The following is a 15,862-nucleotide window of genomic DNA, read 5'->3' as shown; positions in this document are numbered from 1 at the left end:
AACCATTTCCTCACTTTCATATTCACTACCCTCCAATAGAATTTCTATTTGTCTCTGTTCTTTTCTCATTTTTTTCCTTAGCTTCTAGTCATTTTGCTTTCTCATCCTCTCTATTCATTTCTCTTTTTATCCATACCTGTTTATATTGATCACTGGTAGTTTCCCTGTTTTTGCTAAGATATTCTCTGCTGTTTGTGACCTGAATTTAACTTTAATTGGTCTGGTCTTATCTGTATTTCTCTTGTCTATATACTTCTTCTATTTGTTTCCCTGTTTCTGGTTCATCTTCTTGAGCTACTTCTAATATTTTATTTACTTTTTCCTTTTCCTCCTTTATTCTTGTCTATTAAGATTATACTTCTCTTCCATCCCTAATATAATTATACATTTCTTTTTATCCGCTAAATCTCTCACTATATTCTCTTTCTCCCTCATCACTTTAATAACTATGTCCTTAGTTTGTTTTTTTCATTTGCTGTTTCACTATATCTCTAAATTAAATGTTATTGTTCTCTTGTACTCTTTTCCAACCACTTACCTCTTTTGCTATGGACTCTTTATTCTCTTTATTATTCCTTTTTAATTCCTCAATATCATCCTTTACTTCTCTTAACTGTCTTTTAATTCTTCTGTTTCTTTAGTTAGGTTTTGATTCTCCTTCTTTAGTTCTTCCAGTTTATCAACTCTTTGGGTAACTAGTGTTAATTGGTTAAACCTAACCTCCCATGCTTTGTTCATTTTTTTTCAGTTTCTCCTCTAGATTTACAAGTCGGGGGAGGTTGTCCCCTCCCCCCTCATTAAATCCATAAAAGCAGTTATCTTCTCTTTCCATTGAGCTACTATTATCTATATTTCTGCTCTTGACACCTCTGCTTCCTTGTTCTTCCTTGTCTGTGTGTTCTGCACCCCTTTTGTTCACCCCTTCTAACATCCGGGCCCGTTTGTCCCCTTCCTCATTTCCTTCCATTTTCCTCAGTAATACCTCTCTCCTTTTTCTTCACCTTCCCACTACACCACAAGCTTTCCCCTTCCCTACTAATACAACAAATGTACTCCCTCATTGTTGAGATCTATGAAACTTGAAATATTCCCAGAGTTCCAAACTTCGCTGTCACTTTGACCGACATGTGTGTGTGAAAAAACAACAATGTAAATAGTAAAAACCATAAAAAATTCTAAATTAAATCTCCTCTAATAAAGCAGTTGGTGCAACTGAAAGTAAAATGCCATCACCAAAACAGCAATGCAACATTATCAGCAAGTATTTCTCCAAAACAACCTTCAAGCCCAGAACACCAGAAAATAAGAAAATAATTGAAGAAATACAGAAAATCAAGCCAGAGACTGAAGCCACTGCCTCCCTCTTTCACCAGTAAAGATAAAGAAGTCATAGAGAAACTGAAAAGCTCCCAAGCAGAAGCCCTTGTCAGGACATCCACCTCAAACCTCTTGCCAAAACAACTATAAAAGTCTTAAATGAGATTTTCAACTACTTTTTAGATACACAACATAATCCTTATTTTGAAACCAAACAAGCTCTTGCAAACCCTGCATCATACAAACCAATCTCACTACTATCTAATACATAACCTAAAGGAAAGGCTATTCCAGGTTAAAAAACATAATTATAATCAACTTTATTGTAAATCTCTATATTATACAATTGAATTTATATTACACAGTTAAGTACATTTGAACTAAGTTGCAGTTGGCCTTGGCTTTAGTATCAGCTTTCCTGTATCATCACATGACATATTAAAGTCTGCAAGCACCTGACGAGTTCTAGAGGTGATAATAGAAGGTGCTACAACCCTTTTGTGTATCCCAAGGATGAACAAAAGAACTGAAAGAGAAAAAAATATAATAATTATAATAACATTATTAACCTACTTTCTCATCTTAGTTCTTTGTGAATGAAGGGTCATCCCTGTCTCCTGTCCAATGCCTGGGACAGAAGCAATGCAGGAAGACACAGTACATCCACAGCAAGTCCGTTTCAAGGTAATCAGCAACCACCCTCTTTGTACCCACATGCAGAATAATAATAATAATAACAATTATCACATTATCAAGACTATTCTCTTTAGTCATTGCATTAGCCACACAAAAAATATCAAATTCTAATAACTTCCTTCCTATGATGGATTCTACATGTAATATTTGATACCTGTACTGGTACCCCAGCATTGACTCTATGTTCTTGTGCAGTGGAATTGTATGGTAGCATACAGTCAAAGCTTTAGGGACTGTTTTGGGGCACCCCTATGTACAAAGGTCACACATAATTTGTCTATGGTAGAGTAAAATCTCTACTCATGGAGAAATGATACTTTTGTACTACAACTGTCCCTCTTTTATGCTGTTCCTCTGAAACTGTCCTTTCACACTTCTATAACCCCTCTTTTATCCGCTGTGGTGGTGGTGGTGGTGGGGGGGGATCTTCCACTGTGCCATGCAAGTCATACAAGGCAACAAAGTAGGAAAGATGTTCATTCTACAAGAAGTCCAGGTAAAAGAGGGTCTATGAGAACATCAACCAGAACCCTAAAATTTGAGTCACTAAATGTGTGTGGTTTGGTAATAGGGAAGAGATTCACATTTACTCACCTAAAATGGCAGCAGCAGCTGTGAAGAATATGTGGTTTACAAGGGACTGGAGAAACGTGGCATTCTGTGTTACTGGATCTGTCAGCCATAAATATGCCCCCAGTGCTGTACATGCAGAAACAACAGCAAGCAAAACTGGAAAGAAAGAAATTATATGCACATACATATATATACATACCCATATACATATATTATTCAAGTAATTCATTATTTCATTCTTACTTCTATCTCTTTCATAGGGGGATTTTCCACTCCCACTCAACATCTCTAAGTTGTATGTTCTCCCTTGTAAACACTGATTTAAAATGTTTGTTCATAATTTCTGCCATTTCTATTTCCTCTGTGTATTCTATTCCTCCTTGTCGTAGTTTCACTAATTCTTGTTTGTTTTTCAGTTTGTTGTTTACAAATCTGTAAAATAGTTTTGGTTGATCTTTACATTTTTCTATGACACCCTTTTCATATTTTCTCTTTTCTTTTCTACACACTTGTACATATTGGTTTCTATAACCAGTATATATTTTCCATTTATCTGGTCTTTTGTCTTTCCTCCATTTTATCCAAGCTTAGCCCTTTTATCTTTTAACTCCCTACATCTTTTGTCGTACCAAAATTTTACATATCTTTTTCTTGTTTTTGTCTTCAAATACACTTTTCCACTCCTTATAAAATATATAATTATACATTTCTTTTTATTTGCTAAGTCTCTATATTCTCCTTCTCTCTCATCACTTTAATAACAGTGTCCTTAGTGTGTTCCTTCACCTGTTATTTCACTATATCTCAAGTCAATTTTGCTATTCTCCTGAACCTTTTTCCACCCACTTACCTCTTTTGCTATGGATTCTTTAGTCTCTTTATTATTCCTCATTCTTATCCTTTACTTCTTTTAACTGTCTTTTTATTTCTTCTATTTCTTTATTTCAGTTTTGGTTCTCCTTCTTTACTTCTTTCAATTTATCAACTCTTTGTGTAATCAGTGCAAGTTGACTAAACCTAACTTCCCATGATTCATTCATTTTTGTTAGTTTTTCCTCTAGACTTGCTAATCGGGGGAGATTGTCATCTCCTCCCTCATTAAATCCATAGAAATAATTATCTCCACTTTTTATCCATAGAAATAATTATCTCCACTTTTTATCCATAGAAATAATTATCTCCACTTTTTATCCATAGAAATAATTATCTCCACTTTTTATCCATAGAAATAATTATCTCCACTTTCTATTGCACTGCTCTTATCTATATTTCTAATTTTTATGCTTTTACTGATTTTTTCAACTTTGCCTGTATCATCTGCACATCTCATTTACATTCCTTCTAACGTCTGGGGCCCATTCGTCGCCTTCCTCATTTTCTTCTATTTTCCTAAATAATCCCTCCCCTTCTCCTTTTTCTTCACCTTCCCACTACACATAGAGCTTTCCCTTCCCTACTATTACAACAAAGGTACTCCCTCGTCATTGAAATCCACGAAAATTGCATTTTTTCTGGTGTTTCAATCTTCGCCGTCAATTCGACGATCATGTGTATTTACCTAGTATTTACCTAGTTGTATTTTACGGGAAGGGGAGCTATGCTCGTGGTGTCCCGTCTTCATATCTCATTTTATCTAAACTATTTTTAAATTCATGTATTGTTTTTGCACACACCACTTTCTCATCTAACTTGTTCCAACTGTCTATTACTCTGAGGAAAGCTGTTCTTTTTCACATCTCTTCTATAGCTGTCTTTCTTGATTTTCTTTCCGTGTCCTCTTGTATTTCTATCATCCCATTTTATCAGATTCTCTCTATCAATAATTTCTATGCCTTTCATGATTCTGTAAATAGCTATCAAATCTCCTCTCTCTCTTCTTTGCTCTAGTGTCTGTAGTTCAAGTTTTGCTAGTCTCTCTTCATAGTTTTGAGAGTGTTGGTGCCAATTTTGTAATTGCTCTTTGTATTCTTTCAAGTTTTTTTATACATTTTTTTGTACTTGGTGACCACATCATTGCTGCATATTCCAATCTTGGTCTTATCAGAGTGATTAGAATTTTCTTCACCATTTCTTCATCCAGGTATGTAAATGCCACTTTGATTGTTCTTATCAAATTATGAGTTTCTCCAAAAATCTTATTTATATGTTTCTCAGGTGACATATTATTCATAACAATGACTCCCAGGTCCTTCTCATTTTCTACTTTTTTATTCCTTCTTCTCCCAATTTATATGATCCTGTTATTCTGTTTTTGCTTTTTCCAAATTCCATTATACACTTTTTAGTGCTGAACTCCATCTCCCACTTCCTACTCCATTCCCATACTTTATTTAGATCACTCTGTAGTGATTCACAATCTTCTTCCGTGTTCACTTTTTTTAATAGTTTTGCATCATCTGCAAAGAAGCTCATATAACTTTCAATTTCTTCATCCATATCATTAATATATATAGCAAACATTATTGGGGCCAGAACTGTTCCTTGTGGAAAACCGCTTATTACGTCATCCCATTTTGAGTGTTTGTCTCTTATCACTACTCTCATTTTTCTTTCTTGCAAAAAGTCTTCCATCCATTTAAGCAGTTTGCCCTGTATTCCTCCTTCAGTTTCTAATTTCTTAAGCAACTTCTTATGTGGTACTTTGTCAAAAGCTTTTTTTAGGTCTAGAAATGCACAATCAGCCCATCCATCTCTTTCTTGTATTATATCTATTAGCCTTGAATAGAAACATATTAAATTAGTGACGCATGATCGTCTTTGTCTGAATCCAAATTGCCTTGGATTTAGCACGCTGTTTTTTTTCTAAATATTTTACCCATTTACTTTTGATAATTCTTTCACAAATTTTTGCTATTGTACTTGTTAGAGAGACTGGTCAATAGTTGATAGGGCCTTCTTTATTTCCTCCTTTATATATAGGTACTATATTTGCTTTTTTCCAATCTTCTGGAACTTTTCCTTCTTTCAAGGAACTATTCATTATGCTATGTATTTTGTCTGCCAGTTCATTTCTGCATTCTTTCAAAATCCAGTTTGCTATTTCATCTGGTCCATGCGATTTTCTAACATCAAGATTACTCAAGTGTTTCATTATTTCATTCTTTGTTACTTCTATTTCTTTCATAGGGGGGACTTTCTCCTTCCATTCAATCTCTTCCGGTTGTATATTCTCCCTTGTAAACACTGATTTAAAATGCCTGTTCATAATTTCCGCCATTTCTATTTCCTCTGTGTATTCAACTCCTTGTCTTAATTTCTCCAAATCTTGTTTTTCAGTTTGTTTACAAATCTGTAGAATAGTGTTGGTTGATCTTTACATTTTTCTATGACATCTTTTTCATATTTTCTCTTTTCCTCTCTGCACGCTTGTACATATTCATTTCTATAACAAGTATATATTTTCCATTTTTCAGGTCTTTTGTATTTCTTCCATTTGGTCCAAGCTTTGTCTCTTTTGTCTTTTAACTCCCTACAACTTTTGTTGTACCAGCACTTTACATATTCTTTTTCTTGTTTTTGTCTTGGGGCATACTTTTCCACTCCTTTTTTATAATTTTTTGTCAAAATATTCCATTTCTCTTCTACTGTTGTATCTTCTTTGTGTATTCTTTCCCAGTTTTCATTTTGAAAGAATTCTCTTATTTTATAAAAAAAACAAAAAAAAAAAAAAAAAAAAAAAAAAAAAAAAAAAAAAAAAAAAAAAAAAAAAAAAAAAATCATACATCTTCCTTTTCTATATTGTTCATTTCTTTTCATGTATTTTTTCTCATTTAGTTCTAGTTCTATCAATATGTGGTCACTTTTACTTATTGGTGCCTGGTATTCTATCTTTTCCACTATTTCAGGTTCTGATGTGATTATTAGGTCTAGTCTCAATGGTTCATCTTCATTTCTATACCTAGTGTTCTCCTGAATCCATTGTGTCATTGTGTGGTCTATAATCATCTCAAGTAGAACATTTCCCCATGAGTCTTCTCCATCCTTTACGGTCATCTCTTCCCAGCAGATTTCTTTGCAATTAAAGTCGCCCATCATAACTATTCTTCCTCCATCTTCCATTATCTTGTTTAATGTTATTCTTGTGTTTTCTAACATACTTTTATGTTCACTCTCTTCCCACGAGGCTGTTTTTGGGGGCACGTAGTTTATTACAAACTTTCTGCTCTTCCTATCTCTGTCTTCTACTTCTATCATAATCATCTCAACTCTATTCTTTCCATATGTGACACTCTTCATGTTTATATCCTTCTTAGTCAGGAACATAACTCCACCCCCTTGTTTCATCTCTCTGTTTCTAATCCAATAATTACATGCATTGTGTCCTATGCTGTTGGGTGGTAGTGGACCTTTTAATTTTGTCTCTACAATTCCTATTATGTCCGGTTCTTTTTCCTTCAGATACTCGTTCAGTTCATTCAGTCCTGTTATTAATCCATCTATATTTGTGTAGGACACTCTTAACTTTCTGTTATTTCCATTGTATTCTCTGTTTCTTTTTTGTTTCTCTCTGTTATGGTCCATTTCCTCAATTTCATATTCACTACTCTCCAGTAGAATTCTTCTTTTTCTGACTCCGTTCTGGTCTCGTTTTTTTCTTTAGTTTCTTTCCTTTTCATTTTTTCTTCCTCTCTTTCCTCTTTATTCATTTCTCTTTTTATCCATACCTTTTTATATTGTTCACTTGCTGCTAGCTTCCCTGTTTTTGCTAAGATGTTCTCTGCTATTGTTTGTGACCTGAATTTAATCTTAATTGGTCTGGTCTTATCTGTACTATATTTTCCGAGCCTTAACATCTCTTCAATTTGTTTCATTATTTCAGGTTCATCTTCCTTAACTAATTCTAGTAAATTGCTTTCTTTTTCTTTTTCCTCACTGATTCTTGAAGTTCTAACTAGGTTATGTTTCTCTTCCATTCCCAATATAATTATACATTTCTTTTTATCTGCTAAGTCTCTTACTATATTCTCCTGTCTCATCACTTTGATAACTGAGTCTTCAGTTCGTTCTTTCATTTGCTGTTTAATTATATCAGTAAATGCAACTTTACTGTTTCCTTGGATTTTTTTCCAACCCTGTGTTCTTTTGCTATGGCCTCTTTATTGTCTTTATTATTCCTCTTTAATTCTTCATTTTCCTCTTTTACTTCTTTTAACTATCTTTTTAATTCTTCTATTTCATTAGTTAAATTTTTGTTCGCCTTCTCTAGTTCTTCCAACTTTTCAACTCTCTGCGCAATGTTGGTTATGTTACCGAACCTATCTTCCCAATGTTCGATCATCTTATCAAGTTTCTCCTCTAGTCTTGTCAATTGGGGGAGGTTGGTATCTCCCCCACCCTCATTAAATCCCTGGAAATTATTATCCTTACCTTCCATTGTGCTGCTCTTATCTATATTTCTAATCTTTACATTTTTGTTAATCCCATCACCAGAATCATCGGTCCTCCATTTGTTTACAAGACGTCTGGCCTCTTGGACCAAGTCTTCCCCTTCCTCATTTCTTTTCATTTCCCTCAGTAATCCCTCCCCTTCTCCTTTTTCCTCACTTTCCCATGACACCACGAGTTATCCCCTTCCCTGTAAATACAATAGGTACTTCCTTTGCATTGAGGTCCACGAAAATTTCACTTTTTCTTCAGAACTCTAATCCTCGCCGTCCATCCGACAAAAGTGTGTGTGTGTGTATATTATATTTGCAGACAATGCAAAAATATTGAATAAAGAGAGCACCAAAGAAGATTGTGAGTCACTGCAGAGTGATCACAATAAAGTATAGGAATGGAGTAGGAAGTGGGAGATGGAATTCAACATTTGGATGAAGCAAAAAAAGAATAGTGGGATCATATACGTTGGGAGACGAAGAAATTAAAAAAGTGGAAAAAGAGAAGGACCGAAGAGTCATTATTATGAATAATATGTCCCCTGAGAAACATATAAAAAAAAAATTTGGAGAAACTTATAATTTAATAATATCAAAGTGGCATTTACATACCTGGACGAAGAAATGGTGAAGAAAATGCTAGTCACATTGATAAGACCAAGATTGGAGTATGCAGTGATGACGGGGTCACCAAGTACAGAAAAATGTATAACAAAACTTGAAAGAATACAAAGAGCAATTACGAAATTGGCACCAATACTCTCAGAATCATCATATGATATAGAATCATGAAAGGAATGGAAATTATTGATACAGAGGATCTAATAAAATGGGATGGTAGAGATACAAGAGGACATGGAAAAAAAATCAAGAAAGACAATTATAGAAGAGACCTGAAAAAGAAGAGCTTTCCCCACAAGATAATAGACATTTGGAACAAGTTAGGAAAAAATGTGGTGAGTGCAAAAACGATACACGAATTTAAAAACAGTCTAGATAAAACGAGATATGAAGACAGGACACCACAAGCATAGCTTCCCTTCCTGTAAATTAGAACTAGGTACCGTATTTTCTGGCTTAAAATGCGCATCGGGTTATAATGCGCACCCATGCACTTCGTTATCTCAGTACACAGATAGCGCGCACCGACGTATAACGCGCATGCCCGATCGCCATCTAGCGAGAGAATCGAGAACCAAGAAAAAGTCGGAACTACATGTACCGGTATATGACTCATGTTGTGCGTTGGTCCCTTATTACTTTGTAGCTTAAATAGTTTGTAGGAAATATGATCTAAAAAAAGTTTATTGCAAGTAAAATATACAGAAAAATTTCGGGATTTTTACAGAAAATATTCATTTTATATCTTGAGGAAATAATTTGTCTTTACCATTTTTTATTTAATACTGAAACAAACTACAGACTGTTTCGTTTTAGCTTTGAACCTGCAATGACAGTGGTGAAATAGGATAGTCTCTCATCGAGGTGACATTTAGTTAATATAACTCCCGAAAGAGGGTGTTGTAGTCAGGTGTTTGACACGAGTTTATGAACGGCCACAATGGAATTTGTACCATACCAAAAGTGAAGCAACAAAGCCAACATAAAAATTCAAACTAGGATGCTGTGAACATGGGCAAATATCATGAATATTGATCATGTTTCATGGTGTTTAGGCTTATTTAAACATGAAAAATAAGATTCGATAGATACCTACCTATACCAAATATTTATATACGGTAGCACATGCTGGCGTATTCTTTCATGTCACCATGGCTGTTCTTGTTTTCACGGAACGTCATGGAGAAGTGTGCCGTCCCGACTTTGTGACGGCCAACATCGTCACATTGTTGTGAAAAAAATTACACACACAGCCGCAGAATTTTTATCGTAGGCCGTAGATAATGCGCACCACCGGATAACGCGCATCCCCCATTTTTAGGCCCTTCCAACGGCAAAAAGTCGCGCACTATAAGCCGGAAAATACGGTAAATACACATTGAACAGCCATGGTGACATAACACATACCTGTCGCAGTCCCACCTTTACTTCAAACCTCTTCCTCTCATTTCCAATTCAAATACAGGCTCTACTACTCTCATAAATGCTCTTGACTGCACTTAACAGCTTTCTGCCAATCCTAAATATCTGCAACATCTCCCATAGTGCCTTCCTGTCTACCCTGTCATAAGCCTTTTCCAAATCCATAAAGGCCCAAAAAACATCCTTACCTTCTGCTAAAGCTTTCTCACATATTTGCCTAACCACAAAAATCTGATCCATGCAAACCCTACCTTTCCTAAACTCACACTATTCCTCACCAATTACTCTCTCTGTTCTTCTAATCCTCTTAATCAAAACTCTCCCATATGCCTTCCCTAACTACTGTACATTCAACAAATTAATCCCTATGAAATTATTACACTCACATTTGTCCCCTTTTCTCTTGTAAGGCAGAACTATACAGGCATTCCTCCAGTCCTCCAACTCTACCCTTCCTTAACCTCTTCACTCCGCGGCACATCGCACCTCTGGCAGCATTAGCTGCCCAATGTGTGATGTTGTGTCATAATAATCGCATTATAAAAAATAAAGTCAGTGCTCAATCGTTCGTTCTCTTTCACCGTGTATTTTGATAACCATAGAAAATTGATGAAGCAAGTTTAGAGAGAATGGAGATTACGTAGGTACGACTACAATAAATATAATCAAGATGCCGACGTCGGCATCATCGAGTACCCACTTGCTCCTCATGCCACCTACGTAGGCGTCACCGTATGGAAGTGGTTAAACACACATTAAGCAACCTCACTAGCCATTCCACTATTACCGTACCTTCTTTCTTCAGACACTCCAAATGACACCCCCCATCTAACCCAGGTGCCTTACCTATTCTCATAATTTTCAAACTTACTTGCACCTCATCTTTTTGTATTTCTCCTCCATTTTCCTCTCTCATCACCATAATTTTCTTAGCACCTCCCACTGCTGCCACCAATCCCTCCCTATCTTCCTCCACATTCAGCAGTTCTCTAAAATAATCAGCCCTTACTACCTCCTCTTGTGTTGACATCTGTCCATCTGCACCTGTTAGCTTTTCTTCTTTAACTCGCCTCTCCTTCCTCTCTTGACTTCATACATACATTTGAGAAAGGTGTAAAAAGAGGACACGTGGTCAAGCTAAGGACTCGAACCCAGCTCAGATGTAACAAGTGAACAGTGACTTAGACCATTGCGCAATGGTCTAAGTCACTCTTCACTTGTTATGTCTGAGCTGGGTTCGAGTCCTTAGCTTGACCATGTATCATTTTCTGTATATACTTTCATCGAGCTCATCAGTCTTGACCATGGAATTAAAGTGAAAATTAATGTGGTTGAAAAGATGAATACAGTCGTACCTCGGTACTCGACCGCCTCTATACTCGACCAAATCGGTGCTCGACCAAAAAATTCGAGTAGAAAATGCATCGGACCTCGAACAGATTTTTGGTACTCGACTAGCTCGAACAGCGGGTAAGCGTCAGTTCGACTCAGACCGCCAGCGGAGTAAGACGTACGCAGTTTGTTCGAGTATTTCTTCCCAGATTTAAACTTTTTCGTGTTGCTCTAGCCCTTAATAATGGGTCCAAAGACAGTGATAAGGGGAAAATTGGTTTCGGTGTTCGAACAAATCGGTGCTCGACCACCACCTCAGAACGGATTATGGTCGAGTACCGAGGTACGACTGTATCTGTACATTGGGGACCATTCACTGTGTGTAAAACACACACATATACATATACATAAACAAATTTCTTGTCCTAGGTCTCTCTTGCAGAAGACCCATAACTCCTAATTAACTGGTAACAACCAGTGAACCAACCTATAATTCATTCAAGGAAGAAATATTATATTACTTGGGATATCCAACAGTGAAACTGATTGGCCAAACTCTTCCAATAGAAAAGAACCCTAAAATCCTGGACCATCTTTATGATACTCACATGATCTTGAACCCACATATCAACAAAAATATAAACATGCTATCAGTGGCAAGTGCAGATTTTAGACAGCATAAGAAAACTCCAATTACAGTATCTATAATCACTTCTTGATAACCACATTAGACTACATTTCCACAGCAATAATTAGGAAAACAGACACCTTAAAAACTATACAAAATAAAGTGTTGAGAATAATAACAAAATGCACAGAAACCATTCCAAAAGAACACCTTCAAACAAAAACCAGCCCCTCCCTATAAAATATCACATAAAACTGATAGGCACCAGGGTCCTCACATGTATGTGTGTGTGTGTGGGGGGGGAGCATATGCCCTGGGGTGGCACATTTAGGCTGACAAAATAATTATAATAAAAAAAGGTCAAAGCAGGCTTGAATATCCTACCGTAATATACGAATTTTGCTTTAGAATCAACACAATATCTTTTCTGCAATAGGGACATTAAAATTTCTAAAACCTGTTTGATGATTTCACAAGCCAGTAGCTATAATAGGCAGTAAGGAATGGTGGAGATAGGAATTGGTGATGGGGGAAGGGGGGGAGGGGGTGCATCACTGAGAACTTTGCCCTGGGGTGGCACTTGGGCATGTAAAGGCTCTGATAATCACACAGTTCTATGCAAGAGCCCTCAACCCTAATCACCTACTTCGTAACATTACACAAGCACAAACAACAGAATACACCAGCAGCATAATACTCAAACATCTACAACCTTCTACCTGGGCTATAGAGCATACCCATACAAAAACACATACACACTCCTACTCTACCAAACACCTCCAAACATTATCCTCTCATAAAATATCTCTCCCAAAAGAAGATTGATCCGCATTTAAATGGCTGCACTCTGGTTACTATCCAGCAAAAATAGCCAGAGGCATGAAAACCAACCCAAGCCCATATACATGTCCCATATGTATAAAACTAATATTACACTACACACATCCATTAAATCCAATACATGCCACTCTTGGTTCCACCTCACATATACTACACTATACATCATAAACCAGTACAGAAAGAACTGGAGCTGTAGTTATCACACAACATATGCAACCACAAACACTACAAAAAAATACCACTAAGCATATATGAAATTACAAACACACATAGCTGCTTCAGTTCCTCCATAAATACAACATACACATAACACTAATTAAGAACAAAATTAATACTACAATCTACAGTACCTACATTCATTTATTACACATCATAAACGGAAGACAACACTCAAAAATGACAGATACCACCCCTCATTTTACCAACAGACATACATAAATATATCAAAGGCTTTTTCCCCATTACAAGGGAGATGGCCAAAAAACAAAGGCATAGAATCCACTCCCACCCATTTCATCCCCAACATACTCCACTCTCATCCACCCCCCTCCCTCCCTCTTATCTTGGTTCCTCCTGGATGACAGGTCATCTCTGCATCTCGCCCACTGCCCTGGGTCAGAAACAGTGTTGCAAGACACAGCCCTTTCACAGCAAGACCACTTCATTAAATTGATGACTCTCCCTCTCCACCCTCTCATGCAGAAATGGAGAAGATGGGAAGAAATCCCTTTGGGCTGTGTCAATTTATTTTTCACACATAATCCCTCACCTCCCATCCCCCACCCATTCCCTTTCATGCATCACAGTATCATCCATACACAACCATCCTCCATTCACTCTTATCTTCTGTCTTCTGTCCTTTCTCAACAGACATTCTTCACTTACCCCTACTTTCTGTCTTCTCCCTTCCTTCCTTAACAGACATTCCCCTCTTTCTCAATACCCCTTTTACCCCATTCATCTATCTCATCCTTGGTCACCCCATTATGTTCAGTCCTCCTATTTCTGCCTTCCACACCTCTTTTACTAATCTTTCTTCAGTCATTCTTTCCATGTGTCCAAACCATCCCAATACTCTTTCATCAACACTATCTCCCAATGCTCTTTCCACTCCCATTTTCCTCACCTTGTTTCTCACTCTATCCAACCTAGTAACCCCTATCATACTTCTCAGGCATTTCATCTCAAACACATTCAAACCCCTCTCTTTCTCTCTTATGTTCCATGTTTCTGTCCCATACAGTGCTGTTGGTACAATCATTCCTTTATACAATCTCCTCTTAGCATCCATTACCAAATGTCTATTTCTCATTACACTTTTTAATCCCACAAGGCATTTCCTTGCTTCTCTCAAGCTACATTCTACCTCCACCTCCACTCCCTTTCCCGCCACATTCATACCCAAGTATCTAAAACTATCCACTTCCTGCAGTCTCTCTCCCTTAATATTCACTTTCAGCCTGCTGCCACTTTCTTCTATAGAACATCTCATCACCTTACTTTTACCCATATTTATCTTCAACTTTCTTCTTTTGCACACCTTCCCAAACTCTGTCACTAATTTCTTCAATCCCTCCTCTGATCATGCTACAAGAGCAGTGTCATCAGCAAACAGCAACTGGTTTATCTCCCACTTTTCTCCCTTTTCTTTAACCATCTTCAATCCCAGACCCATTACCCTTGCATTTACCTCTCACACCACCCCATCAATGTAATTGACAGTCAAGGCAACATAACAAATCCCTAGTGAAGTCATACCTTTACCTCAAACCACTCATTCTCTCCATTTCTGATTCTAACACAAGCTCTACTACTCTCATAAAAACTTTTGACTGCTCTTAAAAGCTTTCCTCCTATCCCATATATCTGCAATACCTCCCACAGTGCCTTCCAGTCTATCCTATCATAAGCCTTTTCCAAATCCATAAAGGTCCAAAAAACATCCTTACCTTTTGCTAAAGCATTCTAACACACCTGTCTTACAAAGATCTGACCCATGCAACCCCTGTCCTAAACTCACACTGTTCCTCTCCTAATCCTCTCAATCAAGACTTTCCCATATGCCTTCCCAACTACACTTAACAAACTGATCCCTATGAAACAACCACACCCACACTTGTCCCCCTTTCCCTTGTAAAGTGTAACTATACAGGCACTCCTCCAGCACTCTACCCTCTCTTAAACAAACTTTAAATAACCTTACCAATCATCCCACCATCACTGTACCTCCTTTTCTTAGACATTCTGCATGACACCCATCCAACCCAGGTACCTTCCCTGCTCTCACCATCTTAACAACTGCCTTCACCTTATCTTTCCTTATTTCTCCTTCATTTTCCTCACTTATCAATGTCATTTTCTTAGCACTTCCCACTGCAACTACCTTTCCTTCCCGATCGTCCTTCACATTTAGCAATTCCCTAAAATACTCTGCCCATCTTTCTCTTACTGCCTTCTCTTCCATAATCAACTCTCCATCTGCACCTTTTACTTTTTCTTATCTAATTGATTCACCTCCTCTTCCTCTCTTAATTTCTTTCCAAAACATCTTGTTGTTACTTTCAAAATTTTGTCATGCTCTTACCCCATTTCATATCTGGTCTCTTCTTTGCCTCCTTTATCTTATGCTTTACTTCTCTTATCTTTTCTTTGTACCTCTCATATGATTCTCTCACCCTATTTTGTAATCAATCTCTGAAAGCTTACTTATCTTCTACATCTTGCTTCTTCATCCCGCCACTCACTACCCTTCCTCGTATTTCCTCCCATCCTCCTTGTTCTACTAACCATCTTTGAACACCTTGTGACTCCCTCCTTGAACCATCCCCATTTCTTCTCCACTCCTAGTTCTACTCTATCCTTCACTCCCTCCTACTCCTCTCTCAGCTTCTTCTTGTACTCCTTCTCCCTCTCTTTCTCATTTGAGCAGTTCACTTTAAACATCTCCCTACTTTCTCTCCTTTTCCTCTTTCTCCATCTATCCTCCACTATCAACTTACTTTCCACCAAAAAATTATCTGATATTCCCCTACTCTCTCCCCTTTGAACATGTACA

At 37.1% G+C, this 15,862-nt stretch overlaps 1 protein-coding gene across 4 annotated transcripts in view; it reads right to left on the bottom strand.

Annotated features, from left to right (window-relative positions):
* Nucleotides 1–1,624: 1,624 nt before the first annotated feature.
* The window catches only part of Cnep1r2 (CTD nuclear envelope phosphatase 1 regulatory subunit 2), a 35,586-nt gene continuing 21,348 nt past the window's right edge, over nt 1,625–15,862 (bottom strand). For all 4 annotated transcript variants that reach the window (XM_076188389.1, XM_076188391.1, XM_076188390.1 and 1 more), the window contains 2 exons: nt 2,608–2,742; nt 1,625–1,843 (listed from right to left, as the gene is read on the bottom strand). In XM_076188389.1, the coding sequence (XP_076044504.1) occupies nt 1,698–1,843; nt 2,608–2,742 (281 nt within the window). In that variant the 3' untranslated portion in view covers nt 1,625–1,697. The remainder of the gene's footprint in view (nt 1,844–2,607; nt 2,743–15,862) is intronic.

The sequence above is a fragment of the Oratosquilla oratoria genome, chromosome 7 (genome assembly GCF_046742065.1).
Source record: "Oratosquilla oratoria isolate Oo_2021 chromosome 7, ASM4674206v1, whole genome shotgun sequence".
In the NCBI taxonomy this organism is placed as follows: domain Eukaryota; kingdom Metazoa; phylum Arthropoda; class Malacostraca; order Stomatopoda; family Squillidae; genus Oratosquilla; species Oratosquilla oratoria.
This window is presented reverse-complemented; position numbering and strand designations above follow the sequence as displayed.